Raw genomic sequence first — 19,860 nt, forward strand, 5'->3', positions numbered from 1 at the left:
AGCAGGGTCTAACTGTCACATAGTACATGCTAACACATAAGCTATGTGTTGAGTGATTCAATGACTCTTCCAACCTCCACTCAATTTACAGAGAACACTGAGCTCAGAAAGTGAGCTCCCAGAGCTAGGGCTGGAACCCCAGATTCCCTGGTCCCTCTCCTTGATCCTCAGACATGCAATTCCCCCAGGCTGCCAGCATTAAGTGAGATGCGATATAAAACTCTGTAGCCAGCATTTAGCACATAGTAGATGCTAAATTAATGTGTGTGTCCCCCCCCCCCCCCCACTCCTTGGCATCATTTTTAAGTTTCTCTTGGAGGCAAGGTCATATACCAATGATTTTTTTTACCATCTCACACTTCTTTCCCAACCCTAACTTTAATTTATTATTCATTTAGCGATGTCTTAGGATGGACACAAAGGAATTAAGTTTAAAGATGACCAACATCCTTGGTTTAAGAGGTTAATCCTTTCAAGTGTATCCATGGGGAGGATTTCCATGGAGGGAGTGCTCTGGGCTCTCAGGATCCAAGGGGAGACGTCTGTCTGGACCCCACCCCTGCCTGAGTCTGCTGTCTCCCTGTCCCCACAGTGGCAGATGAAATGCTGCAAGTGCGACTCCAGGCTGCCTCACAATTACAACAGTCACCGAGTGGAGAATGTGGCTTCGACTTCAGGCCCCGTGCGCTGGTGGCAGTCACAGAAAGGTAAAGGCCGCCGCCTCTAGGGGACCGAGCTTGAGAAGGGTCCCACAGGTGGGGTGGCCAAAGGGTGCCTGGGAACTCTTTGGGTTTCGAGGGCATTTGTTAGGGCTCTGGGACGTGGTGGTTGACAAGCAGACTGCTTCCTCCAGGCGTGAGGTCTTGCAGATGTTACAGGTATTTTACCCCATTTACCCGCAATGGGCTTGTTGGAGGAACTGAGGTTTGGGAACGGGTCTGTGTTGAATAGACAAGTTGAAACCCCTTTAACGTCTCAGGGGCAACAAGTCATGGTGGGCAGGGAGTTTGGCCAAAAGCATACGGGTTGCTGAAGAGATAATATAAGTAGAAACGTGTTGGTGCCATTCCTCGCCGAGAGGGACATCGGAGATTCAGGGTCAGCGAGTTCTCACTGCCTAGAGCTGGGGTGGTCCAGAGCCTTCTTCAGGCTGCGAAGGTGGAGATTCCCTGCCTGAAGTTCCTCCTTTTTGTCCTTGCAGACGTGAACCCTGTCTCTCTGCAGCTGGACCTGGACAGGAGATTCCAGCTCCAAGACATCATGATGGATTTTAAGGTGCGCTTCCCGGGATGGCACGGGATAGGAGGGGGGATGCGAGCTGACTCACGGGGAGCTGGGCTGATGGTACCACGTGCTGGGTAGGCCTCCCTCCCCTAGGCTGGACGACACTTGCCCTGAGCCTATGTCGTGGTGACAGCAGAGACCCCATTCCAGGGAGAACTCCAGGTTCCCCGTCTCTGCCCTGCAGGGGTTATCAATCCACTTCCTCACTCCCCCTGCCCCCCCCCCCCAGCACATCTAACTGATTCAGCGCTGCCAAGTACCAAGTCCACTGGGCCCGTCACTTATATAGTTGTGCCCTCTTGATTACTCTGCTCTCACAAGTTTGCTGATGAGGTTGAGTTAACAAACAGCCAGGAGCTGGCCCATCCATCCACAGGAAGGTGCGCTCGGAGCTGTCCTTCTGGTGAGCCGACTGCTCACCAGCACGGTGGCCTCTCAGAGTCCTCTCGGCTTCTGCTGTGGGACTAGCCTTCTGAGATACTCCTTTCGGAGGGAACATTTGTGTTCCTTTGTGATGGGTCATTTTTTGTTTGTTTGTTTGTTTCAGAGAAGGTTTGATTTTATATTTCTACAGAAATGGTGAAATATTTAAGGATCAAGATTGGTGATTAAGATTAGATGGCCAGGAAGGGGGATACCATTTTCGGGAGTTAAAATGAGCTGAGAATAAAAAGCAATAGAACCGAATTTCTTGTGTGACTGAGGAAATGAAGAGCCTCACCCCAAGAAAAGACCAAAAATGTTTTGAGAAATGCCAGTGTCGTTGAGTAAATGCCCAGTCTCCAAGGGTACCTTCCTTGGATGGATATGGTTGTTTCGTTGTTTTATTATCACTCACCCGTTCATATATATGTCCATTCTTGCTACAGACACATAGGACACTGATTATGTTGGGTTTGGTGCCAGCTGTCAGGGATAAAAGATGAATAAAGCTAAGTCATGATCCTCACGTTGGCTTAGTACATGCAGGAAAGCAGCGAACCAGTGGTGAGAGAGTATGCTGTGATATTGCTAAGTAGGGGTCCTGGGGAGCATGGGAGGGGACATTTAGCTTGCTGTGTCTTGTAGGGGAGGTGTTAGAGAATGCAACCACGGGAAGATAAACCTTCCTAGACCACTAATAGCCAGGGGAGGGGCAAAGTTCTTTCTAGGCAAAAGGAACAGTAAAGAGCAAAGATCAGGAGACAAGAGGCTAGAAGGTATATCATTGGGGAGAGGGCAAGGGAATGGACATGGGGTCCGGAGGGGAAAGTGTGTGTTGGTGGTGAGAGATGGGGACATGGAAGGCGGAAAACTGGTGAGAGATGAGTTTACAGATATAAATGGGGAGGCGGAAAGCAGACTAAAGACTCACCCATTCATTCAACAAATGTGTTCTAAGCACCTACTATGCGCTGGATGTTGGAAGTACAACTGTGGATAAGACAGACAAAGGGGTGTGTGGTGTACGGGTAGTGGTACTCAATCAATCGGGATATCTGGCAATCTCTGGAGGCATTTCCGGTTGTCATACTGTGGGTATTGACGTCTAGTGAGTAGAGACCCGGGTAGAGGTCAGTAGAGGCCAGGGATGCTGCTAAGCATCCTGCAGTGACCAGGACAGCAGCCACCAGCACATCTCTAGGAGCCTGTTTCTGTGACTGTGTCCCCAAGGTCCTCCCCTTCCTCCAGGCACTCAGGCCTCACCCTGTCCGTGTCTCCGCAGGGGCCCATGCCCGCCGGGATGCTGATCGAGCGCTCCTCGGACTTCGGGAAGACCTGGCACGTGTACCAGTACCTGGCTGCCGACTGCAGGTCTGCCTTCCCCCGCGTCCGCCAGGGCCAGCCTCAGAGCTGGCAGGACCCTCGGTGCCAGTCTCTGCCCCAGAGGCCTCATGCGCACCTAGACGGGGGCAGGGTAAGTAGACGGGACCCTGGACATGTAGCCTGAAGGGGTCTCTGACATGGCATCGCTCACACCTTCACCCAGACTCTTGAGAAGAGATGAGAGCCCCCTCGGGCAGTGTGCCTTAATGTCTCTCCTGAGCTCTCCACCCTCAAAATATTCGTTGCTTGTCCTCTTCGTGCCCAGGAAGGGTATTTCAGAAACATGTTGAGCGCACTGTGACCCAGCCCTGCCCTCTGCCATGGCCCCTTACCCCACGGCTCACCGGCCTGTCCCCATAGTGGAGAGGGCACAACCCGACTCTGCTCCAGTGTGAGGATTTTGAGATGGCTGCTCAGAGTCAAGTGAGCAAAGGCACTCATTTCATCTGATCTCTGCTTTCACCTCAGTAGGGTATAACACGAGAATTAACTTTCCCATTGAAGCCATTCATGGAGCCCCATCTTTGCCTTGGAGGGAATCCCGGTCTAAGCCACAGTCCCCTAAACCTAAACCCTGGGCTGGAAATGAGAACCTGCCCCTGGAAACAATCCAGTGCCTCTCCTCCGAATCCTCCCGCCCGGGTCAAATCCCCTCATTCCTTCCATCACTGCTTCCCCCGCTGCCAGCGGGAGGCTGTTTGTCCTTTCTCTGGCCCAGGCTCAGGGGAGCCCTCTGCGCTGCTCTGACCTGCTGATGTGCACGGGGTGCTTGGGTGGCACCTTCCCTTCGCTGTAACAGCTGCTCCCTGGTTATCACATCCAGATCCTCAATGACCACAGTCTCCAGACCCCAGATCAAAATATAGGGCTTTTTCCTGATTTGTGGAGGGTTGATGTGAAAACTCTCCTTGGGATATGAGATGAAGTCACATCCAATAAGTGACTTTTATGAAGAAGACAAAGCGTAGTTAAAGTTGGGGTGTAGAGAGTGATAGTCACCACATCCATGCACCCCTGGGCTCCGGATCCTCTCGCTCATCCTGGGTTTTGGAAAATTAGTATCTCCTAGACCCGTGCATGTTCAGTCCATCTCTTACTGTAATTTCTGGTCCCAGGAAATCAGGAGATTCTTGGAATCGCTATATTTTCAATGGAGAGGAGAGACTGTACACACACACACACACACACACACACACACACACACGCCCATTTAGGGCCCAGCGATCATCTTGCTCTCCGAGGGCAGTTGGCAGGCCTCATGTTCATGGTGGTCTTGGGTCCCAGGTTAGAAGGACCTCAGCGTAGCGTGAGGAGGGTGGGACATTGAGTGGAAAGGAGACTTCTGGGCTTGGGGACACATTCTACCTCCTCCTCAGTGCCTCTCTCTTTCCTCTCTTAGGTCCAACTTAACGTTATGGATTTAGCCTCTGGGATTCCAGCAACTCAAAGTCAAAAAATTCAAGGTCAGTGTGGCTGCCCCTCAAGCCCGTGGGACTGTGGGTGGAGAACAAAACAGGGGTGGGACTCAGGTCACGGAGCATCCCTGCTCTTTCCTGTTTCTGACAACACGGCTGGATTGAACGCTTGCCCTGCTTACCCTGTGGGGTTACCGTGGTAGCCTGGAGCTGCAAAAGGCCTGAATGTGTGTGTTTGTCTTTTCTGCCTCGGAGGGTTGAGGATCGGGAGGATGACCCTTGGGATAACCTTATAAAGGCAGGGAAGAGGGTGGGTAAAACCAGAATTTCCTTCTTTCCCTCCTTGCCCATGGAGACACTCATGGCCTCTAACTTCCTTTCCTTATTGTCTTTTCCCATCCCCCTCCCTCCCTGTGTTTGCCCCTCTCAGAGCTGGGAGGGATCACAAACCTGAGAGTGAACTTCACCAGGCTGGCCCCTGTGCCCCAGAGGGGCCACTATCCCCCCAGCGCCTACTACGCGGTGTCCCAGCTGCGCCTGCGAGGGAGCTGCTTCTGCCACGGCCATGCTGACCGCTGCGCTCCCGAGCCCGGAGCCCCCACTGGCTCCTCCACCGCCGTGCAGGTGACAGTCCAGGGTGGGAAGGACGAGGGGCAGGGGCAAGACCAGAACACTTAGGGACATCTATGAGCCTCCCGTAAAGCAGGGTGGGCACTCCATTTAAGTTGTGAATATTTCACATTTTAGCAATGGTGAGAAAAGTGTAAGTGATTATCATTTCAAAGACCAGGATTTCGTGGCCCTGCCTGAGATCTGCAGTTTGGTGTTTTCAGTTACAAGCAAGCACGCGTGTGGGCGTGGGGGAGTTTACGGCAGTGCTTCTCAGCCCTAGCCACACACCATCAGTTCCTGGAAATATTGCCAGGCCCTTGTCTTCTAAAGCTTTGAGATGTTCTAATATCCTGTCAGGGCTGAGCAGTCCTGGCCTGGAAACTCTGAAGTCCCATATAGTGGTGAGCGATGGGTAGGGTGAGAGAGAGAACATCTAACACGGATGTCACGTGTGTCCCAGACCAGCTGAGTCAGATGCATCAGGGATGGGGTTGGAGGCTCCAACGTATCCAGCCACCCAGGGGCTATTGCTGTGAAACCAAATTGAGAACCACCAGTGGAGGAGAACCCTGGGCCAGAAGGAGGGAGCTGTCATTTTGCTTTCAGGGCTTCCATTCTACTTACATAGGCAGCCTGCTATTTGCCCTGTCCACAGGTGGGCACCAGGCAATCGTGTGACATGGCCCGAGAGGGAAATACAGGCGAAATGAACATCGGTCAGCGTTATTCTTTCTGTTTCCGGGCCAGCTCTTGCCCCGGCTGCAGAGGAGGCCAGAAGGCCCATTGACTAAGGACCAGAGCATGGGATTGCCAACATGGGGAATACGGCGTGCCGTGGGCTTAGAGCGCAGGGAGAGGGCTCACCTAGCCCCAGTGGTTCCCAAATCTGGCTGTACAAGGAAATCGCCACTTTAAAAAGTACCGATGCTTGGCCTTCGTCCCTGAGATTCTAATTGAATTGGGCCTGTTGTTGGTATTTTTTTAAAAAAAACCTCCCCATATAATTCTGGAGCACATTCAGGGTTGAAATCTACAGAACTGGAGGGGCCAGGGAGGCCTGCGAAGGAGGTGCCAGGGTTTCGTGGGTGCACGGGGGTGGGGGGGGGAGAAAGGTATTCCAGGCAGAAAGGAGAACACCAGTAAAAGCCAAACGGTGAGGGAATAAGGGCCTGTGGAGGGTGCCACTCCAGAGCTCAGCTCGGCTGTGCTGTCAGGAGGGAGTGATGAGAATGGAATAAACATACAGGTCCTTGAATGCCAGGCTGGGGGTGTTGGGCTGAATTTGGAAGTCAATTAGCACATAATAGCTATTCTATTTTTATACCTTAATGAGTCGAGTAACGATTCATCATGCGGTCCATTAGCCAAACAACCTCAGTCATAGATTGTTGCAACAGAAAGCTCTACAGGGCCCACAAACTTCTCGAATCACAGTTTACCAGTGAGGGTGTCTGGGTAACTTCCGGGTGCTGCTTTGGACTGGGCATCACGGGGGTGACCAGGTACAAGGAATGGGTTTGCAGAAGCCCAGCTAGAGGAGCAGAGCAGACACACACACACATGCACACACAGGCACCCCAGAGGAGCTGGGGTCTGAGCTGGACGCTGAGTGGTGGACCTAGAAGAAGGTCAGAGGGAAAGGGCAGGTCCATCCTGGGTCATTCCTTTGATAATCCTTCCTAATGACTGACCTCTCTCCTAGGTCCATGATGCCTGTGTCTGCCAGCACAACACTGCCGGCTCCAATTGTGAGCGCTGTGCGCCCTTCTACAACAACCGGCCCTGGAGACCTGCGGATGATCAGGACCCCCACGAATGCCAAAGTATGACTGAGTGGGGTGCTGGCCCCTCTGGGCCTCAGGGACCTCTCCTGGGACACAGGGAGGATGGATTCTTTATTATTTAAATTTAGTCTTAATTGCGCCCCTGCAATTGAAGGTCTCCTCCTCTGTGGGGATGGAGAGAGTATTTGGGTTGCCACCTCCCTGTGCTTCCCCCTCCTTCTTCTCAGCCAGGCTGGGAGAGAGCCTTGCTCTCTGGCCTCTTCACTTACCCACTCCTGTGTAGGATGTGACTGGGTTCCTGCTTCAGCTGAGCCCCTAGACCAGCGGTTCTCAACCTGTGGGTCGCGACCCCTTTGGCAGTCGAACGACCCTTTCACAGGGGTCGCCTAAGACCATCCTGCATATCAGATATTTACATTACGATTCATAACAGTAGCAACATTACAGCTATGAAGTAGCAACGAAAATAATTTTATGGTTGGGTCACAACATGAGGAACTGTATTTAAAGGGCCAGAAGGTTGAGAACCACTGCCCTAGACTCTAGGGCCCAGAGTCAGGGCCTTTCCCTGCATAACTGAGGGGACGGAATAGGGGTCCCCAGTCCAGGAAGAGGCAGTGACTCAGCAGGAGACCCACGGTGGCAATGGGGGAGGGTTGGGATGGACCATTCAAGGAACTCTCTCTTTGGCCCAACACGGACATGATTCTTGGGTGAGTCCCCACGCTGGGAGTCAGGAGGCTGAGTTCTCCCTCTAGTCTGCTTTGTGACTGACCGTATAACCTTCAGTGAATTACACAAATTTCCCTGGGCCTCAGCGTCCTCATTTCCCAGACCTGAGCACGTTGTCGAGTTGTGAGAGATGCCAGCGAGGCAGCAGGGGATGTGCTCTGCAGATGGCGAAGGCGCTGGCCCACCATCAGCCCTGGGAACTCCTTTTTCAGGGTGTGACTGCAACGGCCACTCAGAGACGTGTCACTTCGACCCCGCCGTGTTCACCTCCAGCCAGGGGGCGCACGGAGGGGTGTGTGACAACTGCCGGGACCACACCGAGGGCAAGAACTGCGAGCGCTGCCAGCTCCATTACTTCCGGAACCGGCGCCCCGGTGCCCCCATTGAGGAGACCTGCATCCGTGAGTAGGGGCTCCCCGGGTACCGTCTGTCCACGATCCCCCATCTGTGCCGGACACAATAGAGCCCATGTCCCTGGGACACACAAACCCACAGGAACACTTGGTTGTGTGTCAGGATGGTGGGCCATTGTTTTAACTTAGCTGTGCGCTTGCTTCTAAGCAAGTGACCTGGACCACTAGTCAATTGGTCAATCAATCATATGTAATCCTTATTTGGGGCCTAGGAGAGAAAAAAGTAAATATCAGATACAGTTCCTGCTGTCGAGAAGCACATATACGGTTTGGTAATATAAACCATACACACAGGAAAAGGAAGGGCACAGCCCTTTGTCTTTATATAGGTCACTGCCTTCACAGGCTATAAGGTGGTTTGCTCCATATTTTTCCATTTCCCCCAAACAGTGAGAATTCCTCCATGGCAGGGATTATATCTTGTATCCTCGGGACCTCACACAATGACAAGCAAATAACTGAGGCTCAAAGAATGTTTAGTGAATAAAGAAATGAATGGCATGTTATGGGATGAATGCCCAGGGTGACTTGACTTGGCCACGGGTCCAGGGGTTCATCCGGGAGAGAGCAGGCTGGACGGAAGCCATCCGACTCAGGCAGGGTTAATCAGGAAAGCCGTTCTAGATGCAGGGAGTCTGTGTACTGAAATGCAGGCAAGAGGTCTCAGTGTGGTGGTGGGTCACTTCCTGTTGATATTACTTATTCATGGAGAGAGGAAAACTTGAGTTTGACTTCTGTTTCCAGCACTTTCTTGCTGCGTGACCCGAGTACATAGTTTACCATCAGTGAGCCTCAGTTTCCTCCATCTGCACAGTAGGGATGATCATCTCCACCTTTCATGGTTGTCATGAGGATGACCTAGGGCAGCATGCCAGAGTGCCTGGCTCAGTGCTTGGTGCATAGTAGGTGTTCAGTAAATAATGTGACAGAACGTGTATAGTGCATAACACCTGCCCAGCCCTGGTCCCTGTGATATTACTCATTTATTCCTCAAAAGAAGCCTATGAGGAAACAGGCACAGAGGATTTAAATAGCTCTACTAAGGTTTTCACCAGGAAGCCTGGCTCCTACAATGGGCTCATCACTCTCTGCTCTTCCTTATTCCTCCTGTGGTGGCCGCTTTTGTCTCTCAGCCTGCGAGTGTGACCCGGACGGGGCAGTGCCGGGGGCTCCCTGCGACCCAGTGACCGGGCAGTGCGTGTGCAAGGAGCATGTGCAGGGGGAGCGCTGCGACCTGTGCAAGCCGGGCTTTACAGGACTCACCTACACCAACCCGCAGGGCTGCCACCGTGAGTAGGGGGCCCAGCCTGGCATGGCCTGGGGCAGGCTGCATGGAGCCACCAGATCCATGACTTAACCTGCTCACTGTGCTATGCCTTCCAGCAGGTGGCAGCACAGGCCCAGTTTGGAAGGTGGGACTGAGTCAACCAGTGGGAGGCAGGGCGGGCAGCCCAGTGGGCAGCTGCTGGGACTGGTGGGAACCCCGCTGGCCTTCTGAGTCAGCCAGGTTATCTGGAGGGATCGGCCCTGCCTGCTTCTTCTCCAGGCTGGGCCCCTCCTGCTGCATGTTCTCTGGGGGTGAGCTTTTGGTGGGCTGACCCCCAAGCTCAGCAGCCTTCCCTCCTGCAGGCTGTGACTGCAGCATCCTGGGGTCCCGACGGGACATGCCATGTGAAGAGGAGAGCGGGCGCTGCCTGTGCCTGCCCAATGTGGTGGGCCCCAAATGTGACCAGTGCGCTCCCTACCACTGGAAGCTGGCCAGTGGCCGGGGCTGCGAGCCATGTGCCTGCGACCCAAACAACTCCCTCAGCCCCCAGTGCAACCCGGTATGTGGTGGGGGTGACCCCGTGGGTCCCGGACAGGAGAGGGGACCTGTCCACCAACACGTCCATATCCCCTCCCACTGCCCTTCTGGGCCTTTCCAGAGTCAGGCTGGGCTGCTCTGTCGCCAGCGCCTTTGGGAGGCCACCCACTCTTAGTGAGCTTTGGCTCTGGAAGCTTCTATAATTAGTATCCATCCCCAGAGTCCTCACTGACGTCAGTGCCCAGGCTGTCCAGGTGTGACTGACCTAACTCTCACAATTGAGCAGTGAGCTCCCTCTGTGGCTGGGAGCATTGGCATTGCCCATGCGCCACCCCTTCTGCGGGGCCATCCTGGGCTGAGACTGAAGAGCTTGTCTCTGAGTGGAAGCCCTTGTGTGGGGCCACACCAGGGGGTTCTCCGAGGCCGGGGCTCCAGGGAGGCTCCCTCATGGTCTCCCCCTCCCCACAGTTCACAGGGCAGTGCCCCTGTCGGGAAGGGTTTGGTGGCCTGATGTGCAACGCTGCAGCCATCCGCCAGTGTCCCGACCAGACCTATGGCGACGCAGCCGGGGGATGCCGAGGTTCGTGCCCGCGGAGCAGGGGGACGTGGAGGCTGTGGCGGGATGAGCACGTGGGTGGGCCGGTGGTGGGGGCACGTGGTCTGGGATCTGGGAGGATGCCATGTGCTTCATGTGGTGGGCCCTGGGGGCCCCGGGAGAGCTCTGGCTCCCCACTGCTCCAGCAGCCGGCTTGGCTTCCCAGCCCTGGGCCAGGGACATGGGGTCCTCCCTACGTCCCCATGACAGGAGGGTGCTTTGCTCCCCACCTCCCTGAGCAAGCATTTCTCAGCACCATCTCCAGGGCTGCAGCCGGGAGGGGCGATGTTTCGTCCCTCTTCATAGATGGAGACAGTGAGTCCTAAGGGAAAGGAGTAATTTGCTCAGAAAGTTCATTTGACAAGTGGCCACGCTCGCTCGGCCCCTCTGCAGGCCTCAGTCTTCTCCTTTGGGGAAGGGGCACTCGGTACCTAACCTCTCTGGGCCTCCGTTGCCTCATCTATAAAAATGAGAGCAGGAGGGTGGCCAGCTGTCGTGGAGCAGCTGTGAAGGTTAAGCGAGTTCCTGTGTGTGTGGTGACTTTGAACAGTGCCTGGGACGTAGTAGGCGCTAAGACAGTGCTGGCTTTGGTTGCTGGCGTCACCATGATTTTATTCTGGTCTCTTATTCTGAGTCAGAAAGACCTCCTCTTCAGACTCTGCCTACTAGACCCCTCTGTCTCCCTGACCCCGGCCTCCTTCCTCCTCCCCAGCCTGTGACTGTGACTTCCGGGGGACGGAGGGCCCAGGCTGTGACAAGGCCTCGGGCCGCTGCCTCTGCCGCCCTGGCTTGACCGGGCCCCGCTGTGACCAGTGCCAGCGAGGCTACTGTGACCGCTACCCGCTGTGTGTGGCCTGCCATCCCTGCTTCCAGACCTATGACGCCGACCTCCAGGAGCAGGCCCGGCGCCTCAGCGGCCTCCGCAATGCCACCGCCAGCCTGTGGCCTGGGTCCGGCCTGGAGGACCCCCACCTGGCCTCCCGGATCCTGGATGCAAAGACCAAGATAGAGCAGATCCAGGCAATTCTTGGCGGCGCCCCGGCCACCGAGCGGGAGGTGGCCGAGGTGGCCAATGCCATCTCCTCTCTCAGGTAATCCTCTCCCTGCCAAGCCCTGAGAAGAATTGGGCCACAGGGCCTCACACCAGGGCGCCCCAGTCTTTCATCACGTGGGTAGAGCCCTTTGCCATTTACAAAGCATTTCCACAGACTCTTTTAACTGTCACAACGGTCCGTGTGGTTGGTGTGATGAGTGTCATCACTTCCATTTTTCAGGTGAGGAAACAAGCCTAGGTAGATGAGGTGACAGAGCCCTGCGGCCACAGGGGGAACTCTGAGCCCAGGCCCGAGCCCAAGCCGGGTTCTTTCCAGGGCCGGGCCTGCCTGGGAGAGGGACTCAGCTCTGGATTAGTCACCCAGCGGGCGGAGGGCATCCGAGAGGCAGGGGATCTAAGAATAACTTGTCTTTTTCTTTGGAATGGGAGCGGTCCCACCCACACCCCTCCTACCAGCAGAGGCGCCTTCTTAGTGAGATTTAGCTCTGGAAGCTTCTATAATTAGTTTTCATTCCCAGAGTCCTCACGGACGTCAGGGCCCAGAGCTGTCCAGGTGTGTGACTGACCTAACTCACAATTGAGCAGCGAGTCCCTAGGCGTTTGGTAGGCACGGACAGGCAGTCCATGGATGGGCGGCCCAGGCCTGAGCACAGCCTGGAGGTGGAGCACGCGAGGCTTGGAGAGAGGCCTATCTCTGAAAGCTCTATGGCTTGGGTCTGGGCAGGTGACCTCCTTCAGGTGCAGCCAGCGGGCAGCAGCTGTGGGAGCTCAGTGGGCAAGTGTGGCTACCGAGGAGAGCCTCAGGTGCAGCCAGCGGGCAGCAGCTGTGGGAGCTCAGTGGGCAAGTGTGGCTACCGAGGAGAGCCTCAGTTACACAGGTGGTGGCTGAGGTCAACCTGTAGGGACCCCAGGAGGAGCGGGGAGTCGGGGATGTCGGGGGCACGGTAGTCACGGAAGGAGAGTTTTTTCTGGACCTGCCTGCAGAGGGGAGTCGGGGATGTCGGGGGCACGGTAGTCACGGAAGGAGAGTTTTTTCTGGACCTGCCTGCAGAGGGAGGGAGGGACGTTAGGCTTTGCTCAGCTGAATCCTCAGCCTGTGGCATCTCTGTCCCATTACCTTCGCTGAAGGCCTCTCTGTCCTTCCTGACTTGGTAGCAATTTCTCGAAAGGGAGGGCTGTTTCTGGGGAGTCAACCCCTCCTGTATGTCAGTGCACACTCCTCTCGCATCTCAGGCGGACCCTGCAGGACCTGCAGCCCGCTCTGCCCCTGGAGGAGGAGACCTTGTCCCTCCCCGGAGACCTGGAGACTCTGGACAGAAGCTTCAATCACCTCCTCGTTCTGTACCAGAATAAGAGGGAGCAGTTTGAAAAGATCAGCGGTGCTGACCCTTCAGGTGAGGAGGGGGAGCTTAGCCGCGTGCACGACCATACCACACCCTGCCTCCTGCTCCTCCATCTCCAGACCTCCGGGTCCAGGGTGACTCAGTTTCCCTCTCCTCTTCCCACAGGAGCCTTCCGGATGCTGACCGAAGCCTACCAGCGGTCATCCCAGGCCACCCAGCAGGTCTCCGACAGCTCCCACCGGCTGCTCCAAGTCAGGGACAGCCGGAGAGAGGCCGAGAAGCTGGAGCAGCAGGCGGGAGGCGGCGGAGGAGCTGGGGGCCCCCAGCTCGCAGCCCTGAAACTGGAGATGGCTTCCTTGCCTGATCTGACGCCCACCATCAACAAGGTGAGGCGAGGCATGGCATGGAGCCCCACTTCCCGGAGGCCCGGTCCCAGCTTGTCACACACCCCAGCTTGTCACACACCAACTACTTGTATGCATTTCCTGTTAGGGCAGTGTGAATCTACCCCACTCCCCCACCCATCCTGACCCTTGGCCCCTCACGGTGTGCTCAACGGTTGCCAAGGAAACAGATTTCTGGTGCCCAGTTGCCATGGAGATGTCTGGCTCTTTGTGTGGGATGGGAGTGGTTGTTGAGGAGCCTTGGGTACCTCTGATGGCCCCTCTCTGCACAGCTCTGCGGGGGCTCCAGGCAGACACCTTGCACCCCAGGAGCGTGCCCTGGTGAGCTCTGTCCCCGAGACAACGGCACAGCCTGCGGCTCCCACTGCAGAGGCATCCTCCCCAAGGCCGGTGGGGCCTTCCGGACAGCGGGGCAGGTGGCCGCGCAGCTACGGGGCTTCAACACCCAGCTCCAGCAGACCAGACAGATGGTAGGTGCGACCAAGGTGAGGTGGGCACTCGAAGGAGGAGGCAGAGAGGACAGAGTTCCCAGGAGAGGTCAATTCCCATTTTACAGACCAGAGATGTCCCCTGACTTGCCCCGGGCTCCACAGCAAGTCAGAAGTAGACTTTGGTGGCAACGTTTTGGGCTTTTTAAAAAAAATCTGACTCCACATCACTTTTCTCTGGGACCAAACTGAGTTAGTTACAAATGTTTCCCAGGCAGCTCTTGGGTAGCGGGTGTCCTCAGACCCCTGGGGTCTGCGGGGAGGCCCTCCTGGGGTTCTGGTGATCGCTGACCTGTAGCCTGTGTCTGCAGATCAGGGCGGCCGAGGAGGCCGCCTCGCAGGTGCAGTCAGATGCTCAGCGCCTGGAGACCCAGGTGAGCACCAGCCGCTCCCAGATGGAGGAAGACGTCAGGCGCACGCGGCTCCTCATCCAGCAGGTCCGGGACTTCCTCTCAGGTGAGCCTGGCCTTTGCCCACCCCTGGGCTGATGTTTCCGCTCCTCCTGTCCTGGCAGGTCAGCCAGCCACCTCCTTCCCTTGCCTCCAGGCCACCTGGGCCAGGCCCTGTCACTCCCCTAGCTGGCTGCTCCCACCTCCCCTCCTGCTCCCTCAGGTCCGTCCTCAACAAAAACAGCCAAAAACAACTTTAAAAAATGTGTGCATGGGATGCCACTCATGCTTAAAATCCTCCCCGGGCTCCCCCTTGTTCTTGCAATAAACTCCCAGCTCCTTATCGTGGCCTCTGCTCACCTCCGGGGTAGGCGGCCCTGTGTCTTCCTGCTTTGCTCACTGATGACCTTGAACAGGCCAGGCTCCTGCCTGTCTGGAGACTTTTGCTTGGTCTTTCTCTGTTTGGCGTACTCTTGCCAAGGCTGCGGATTCTTGCCCTCCACGTCTCAGCTTAAATATCATCTCCCGTGCAGGGGAAGGACATGACTGTCCTACCTGGTCCACCCTTCCTGCCCAACTCCCGTTTGGCGTCTGACCTTCATCACGTTGCTCCGAGCCTGTGTTCTAGAATCTATTCGTCCAGGAGTGAATTGTTTATCTCCCCACTAGACTGTAAATTCCGAAGGGCAGGGATGGCTGTCTGTCTTGTTCTCTGTGTCACTGGCACCTAGGATAAGGCCAGACACCCAACGCTGGTTGAATGAATAAATGAACCAGAGCCCCTCTCACGCCCCCCGGGGAGCACAAAGTTCCCTGGACTGGACGCAGGAACCTGGTGACTTTGGGCAAGTCGCTCTTCGCGTTGCCTCATCTTTTGCTTCTGCAAACTGGGATGGTAGTATTTCACAAGTGTATTCCGGGGATCGAGTCACTGATGTAAAATGTGTTTTGAAAAATTAAAGGTGCCTGAGGAATATGAGTTGATATTAGATTTCTGGTCCCCGCCAGGGAATTTGCTTGGCTGGGAGCCTCGTTAAAAGGAGCTGAAGGGCTTGGTGTGACGATAGTGGTTCTTCCTGCTACTGTTGAACTGCCTTTGCTCCAAACAGGTGGAAGCCCCTCCTGAGAGTTGATAGCCGGTCAGAGAGGGGCAGAAAGGATCCCTTGAGGTCCCCTGGCTTCTCTGTGGTTATGCTGGAGCCGCCCTCCCAGGGAGCCCCGGTGGGGAGAGAATTACCTGGGGATGCAGGGAGATGGTGCCCGACAGACATGGACAGAGGGGCAGGGCAACGTTTGGGACCCAGACTCAGACCAAGTCTGTCCTCAGGGTGCAAGGCTCCCATGAACAGCAGGGAGTTGTGGGCATGGGGGCCACTTTTGTCCTCGCAGTTATACTTGTGTCTCAGGTCAAGTCCTATTACAGAGCCAGGGGCAGAGAGAAGGAGGGACCCAGGACAGTTCTCAGTCTCCATGGCAGGGTGTGGTCTCCGGAGTCCTGGTGCTGGCACTCAGGGTCACAGCGTGGGGGCGGAGACCTTGGGGAAGCGGGGGCGTCGCCTTTCCTGGCTCTTCAAATGGAACTGACAAAACAATAGTTCAGGTTTACTGAGTTCTTACTAAGTGCCCGGCATTGTTCTAAGCCAGTGGTTCTCAACCTTGGCTGCACATTAGAATCACCTGGGAATCTTTTTAAAATCCTGATTTCTGGGCCTCGTCCTCCGGAAATTCTGTATCTTTGTTACTAATGTGTGGCCACCCCCTCACAACAAAGAAACAGAATTTCGGAGGACGAGGCCAGAAATCAGGATTTTAAAAAGATTCCCAGGTGATTCTAATGTGCAGCCAAGGTTGAGAACCACTGTTCTAAGTGCTTCTCATGTATTACATCATTTTGTCCCCACCGCCTACCTCTTTGCAGATGAGGGAGGCTAAGTAACTTGCCTATGGGCATCCAGCTTGGAGGGAGTGCAGAGGACTCATCTTACTCTGTAGTTCACACGGACACACGAGCATGAGCACACACACAAGCATGAGCACGCACACATATTAGTACACACACATACACACACACACACACACACACACACACTTGCCTCCTTGCCTTTGCTAATGTTTTTCCTCTCCCTGGATTGCCTTCCCTGCCCCACCTCTCCTTACCTGCTGATTCCTCCTCATCCTCTGGGAACTCTCCAGGTATCTTACTCTCTAGGAAGCCTATCCCGGACCCTTTAGATTGGGTCCTAGGGCCCCAGAGGAGTTCAAGTTCAGGGCAAACCATCTGGGTAGGTGGGCTCCCCCTTCCCTTCACTACTGCATCAGTAGCAGTGGAACCTGTAAAAAGTGAACAGGGAGAGATACGGAGGAGATGCTCTCTCTGGGCTTCTGAGCTTAATCTCTGATCCAGAGATGGTTTGTAAAATTCTTGCTACTTGATTGTGCCATTTCATCCCTTCAGGTTGAGGATGGTTATTCCCATTTCACAGATCAGGAAACTGAGCTGAGAGAGGCCATTTGCCTTGCCCCAGGTGGTTCGACTAGCAGTTGCAGTCATTCAGTCACTCTGCAAACACTGAGTGTCTCCACGTGCTGGGCACTCTGCTAGGGGCTGGGGATAGAGCTGTGGATGAAACAGACCCTGCTCTCATGGAGCTCAGGTTCTAGTAGGAAAAGAGACAGAAAACCAGATAAATGAGCTACGTGTTGGCATGTGGGTGGTGATAAAGCAGAGAAAGATAAGCAGAGAAGGAAGGTAAGGAGGGTCAGTGTAGGGTGGAGGTTGTGATCTGAGATTGGATAGGCCAGGGTTGGCCTCTCTGAGAAGGTGACCTTTGAGCAAAGACCTGATCATTTTCATCTGCCTTTGCCAAAAGGAGCACTCTGGCCTGAGGGGGAGCACGCGGAAGGGGTCGTATTGCCAAGGGAGCAGTTCCAGTTCCTGGCCGCCCTCCCCAATTTAGGGCTGATTATGTTTGTGCTCCAGCATTGTGCAGGACCAGCTGTCTGGCACCGCCTCCTTCTCCCCAGCCTGCAGTTTCCTGTGCCACCAGACACTCAGTTGTCACAGCTGTGCCGACAGTCATCTTCCCACATCCCGGAAACCCTCAGAGAATGGGCCGCTGAGTGTGCCTGAGAGGGGGCAGCAGGGCCTTGGATGGCGAGATGCCACAGTGGTGCCCTCCCCCTGGGTGCCACTCAGCCCAGAGAGGCCTCTGACCTTGGGGGAGGCGGCGGGGCTCTCCCAGTCTGACCGCCGGCTGTCTTCTAGACCCTGACACGGACGCAGCCACCATCCAGGAGGTCAGCGAGGCGGTGCTGGCCCTGTGGCTGCCCACAGACTCGGCCACCGTCCTGCGGAAGATGAACGAGATCCAGGCCATCGCAGCCAGGCTCCCCAACGTGGACCTGGTGCTGTCCCAGACCAAGCAGGACATTGCCCGGGCCCGCAGGCTCCAGGCCGAGGCCGAGCAGGCCAGGTAGGGCCCTGGGCTTGAACTCCTCCTCCCTGCCCAGGATTGGGCTGGCGTCCTGCTCCCCAAGTCTGTTGCTGGAAGTGAGAGAAGCTCTCCGTCCTGCTCCCCAAGTCTGTTGCTGGAAGTGAGAGAAGAAGCTCTCTGAGTCAGAGGGGTGCAGGGGGGCTGGGAGACAGGAGGGGATGCTCACTGTGGTGGGGGATGGTGACGTGAGACACAATGGAACTTTACTCAAGGTGACCCTTGCCTTCCACATGGGAAACCGTGCCCACAGGGTGTCTCTGACGTAACCTCCCATTCATCATGTCTGCTGGGTGGGGGGCCTGGCATGGAAAAGCTACTGAGTTAGTTCTGCCTTGTCTTGGCTGAGAAGAACATTCTCTTGGACTCGTGAGTGGGTGGAATCACTTGCCTCTTCATTCCTGCCCACCCATTCTCTCCCCTCTGCCCTGTCGGCCCCAGGAGCCGGGCGCACGCAGTGGAGGGCCAGGTGGAGGACGTGGTGGGGAACCTGCGCCAGGGCAGTGTGGCGCTGCAGGAAGCACAGGACACCATGCAGGGCACCAGCCGCTCCCTTCAGCTCATCCAGGACAGGGTTGCCGAGGTGAGGTGTCATGGCCTCCTTCCCTCAGTTTGGGAATGAGCAAACAGATTCAGGCATAAGGCATTGAAGATGCCAGAAAGTGTCCTGGATGGGAACCGAGCCGGGACCCCGAAGAAGGAGGGTTGTAGCCTTGAACCTGGCCTTAGGCCTTGGAGCCAGGTGCAGAAAGGAGTGGGGTCGCTGAGCTGGAGAGGGGGGAGGCCAGGATGCCCTGGACAGGCCGGGGATTGGGAGGGGGCGGCAGGGATGTTCTGGTTGGAGAAAGCTGTAGTTGCCTGGTGCGTTGGAGGGAGGAGGGGTTAAGACCACTGCCTGTGAGGCCCACCACTGAACCAGGTCTCCCTCTTTCCACAAAGGTCCAGCAGGTACTGGGGCCAGCGGAAAGGCTGGTGACGAGCATGACGGAGCAGCTGGGTGGCTTCCAAGCACGGATGGAGGAGCTCCGCCGCCAGGCCAGGCAGCAGCGGGCACAGGCAGCCCAGGCTCAGCAGCTCGCGGAGGGCGCCAACCAGCAGGCACTGAGTGCCAAGGAGGTACCGAGAGGTCACAGTTGGCCTGAGGAAGCACAGCGGTGGGGGGCTCTAGAGCAGGAGAGGGCCCTTTATAGGAGATACTTCTACACTTTGTAGAACGAGGGGCTCAAGAGCAAGTAGAATGACAGTTATTCTAGAATAACCAGAAGGGGCTTCAGGATTCACCCAAAACTGGCCAGACATCTGAATTCTACTTCTGGCTGCCTTGGTCATAGCTGACTCAGACATGTTGGACATGATCTAGTCCAATCCTTCTCCTTTTGCAAATAAAATGATAATTTTGTCCAAAGCAAAGCTCATCTACAAAGCAGATGTCTTTTCTTTTTTTAATTCTTTATTGTTGAAAGTATTCCATATGTCCTTTCCCCCCCCCCCCATTAACCTCCTCCAGCCCCCCACCTCCACCCCAGGCCTTCAGCACCCTACTGTCTGTGTCCATCGGTTATGCATTTATGTGTGGAGAGCGGCTACAGCGTTTGGACAGGTTCAAGCCTCCGACTAATGAGAGGGCACAGTCCTCTCATGGTCACGTGCAAGTCCCAGCTTGGAGGGCAGAGCCCTCCCAGCACAATTATGGCCAACAGCTATAGTTGTAAGCTTGAACCTATGGTCTGAACACGTGGCCCCACGTGCCTGAGTGATGTAGGGTTGATAGAGTTCAGGTGCATGTAGTTGAGTAGGATTGAAACCCACGAGAATGCTGTAAACATCTTGACCACGCCCTTACTTTGCCTCGTGGCATCTGCTATGAAATAAAGACAAAGCTTGTAGTCCCTGGCGCTGTCTCTCCATCTGGGAGCGCATCCCATCCAGACTCAGCTTTTTCTCTTGTCTGTCTTTTCTCAATCCTTCACCGCCCCCTCTCAGGGTCACTGAACCTGGCTGAGCTGGCGAGGCACATAAGGCGCCCTGGGGCTGAGCATGCCAAGGCCGTGCCGGCTCCCCACATATATGCATACAAAGTCTTTGGCTGATTACCTTCCACCCACCCACCCTCCCCTGCCTTCCCTCTGAGACTCTGCACTCTTTCCATGCACAAAGCAAGTCTCTTGACACCCCATCCAGAGCTTGTCCCTGTCATGGCTACCCAGCCCGGACACACTCTTGACTTAGCCTAATCTGAGAGCTCC

The 19,860-nt window shown here is 55.5% G+C and overlaps 1 protein-coding gene across 1 annotated transcript in view; it reads left to right on the plus strand.

Moving 5' to 3' along the window:
* Nucleotides 1-19,860, plus strand: part of LAMB3 (laminin subunit beta 3) — a 35,590-nt gene that overhangs the window by 12,042 nt on the left and 3,688 nt on the right. Inside the window, exons 4-21 of the mRNA XM_023754817.1 lie at nt 593-707; nt 1,202-1,275; nt 2,990-3,181; nt 4,490-4,553; nt 4,936-5,129; nt 6,820-6,940; nt 7,846-8,034; nt 9,180-9,335; nt 9,676-9,872; nt 10,319-10,430; nt 11,158-11,536; nt 12,733-12,893; nt 13,008-13,228; nt 13,519-13,716; nt 14,046-14,190; nt 17,389-17,596; nt 18,056-18,197; nt 18,554-18,822. Coding sequence (XP_023610585.1) covers nt 593-707; nt 1,202-1,275; nt 2,990-3,181; nt 4,490-4,553; nt 4,936-5,129; nt 6,820-6,940; nt 7,846-8,034; nt 9,180-9,335; nt 9,676-9,872; nt 10,319-10,430; nt 11,158-11,536; nt 12,733-12,893; nt 13,008-13,228; nt 13,519-13,716; nt 14,046-14,190; nt 17,389-17,596; nt 18,056-18,197; nt 18,554-18,822 — 3,137 coding nt within the window. The remainder of the gene's footprint in view (nt 1-592; nt 708-1,201; nt 1,276-2,989; nt 3,182-4,489; nt 4,554-4,935; nt 5,130-6,819; nt 6,941-7,845; nt 8,035-9,179; nt 9,336-9,675; nt 9,873-10,318; nt 10,431-11,157; nt 11,537-12,732; nt 12,894-13,007; nt 13,229-13,518; nt 13,717-14,045; nt 14,191-17,388; nt 17,597-18,055; nt 18,198-18,553; nt 18,823-19,860) is intronic.

Source organism: Myotis lucifugus, unplaced genomic scaffold (assembly GCF_000147115.1).
Source record: "Myotis lucifugus unplaced genomic scaffold, Myoluc2.0 scaffold_65, whole genome shotgun sequence".
NCBI classification, from domain to species: domain Eukaryota; kingdom Metazoa; phylum Chordata; class Mammalia; order Chiroptera; family Vespertilionidae; genus Myotis; species Myotis lucifugus.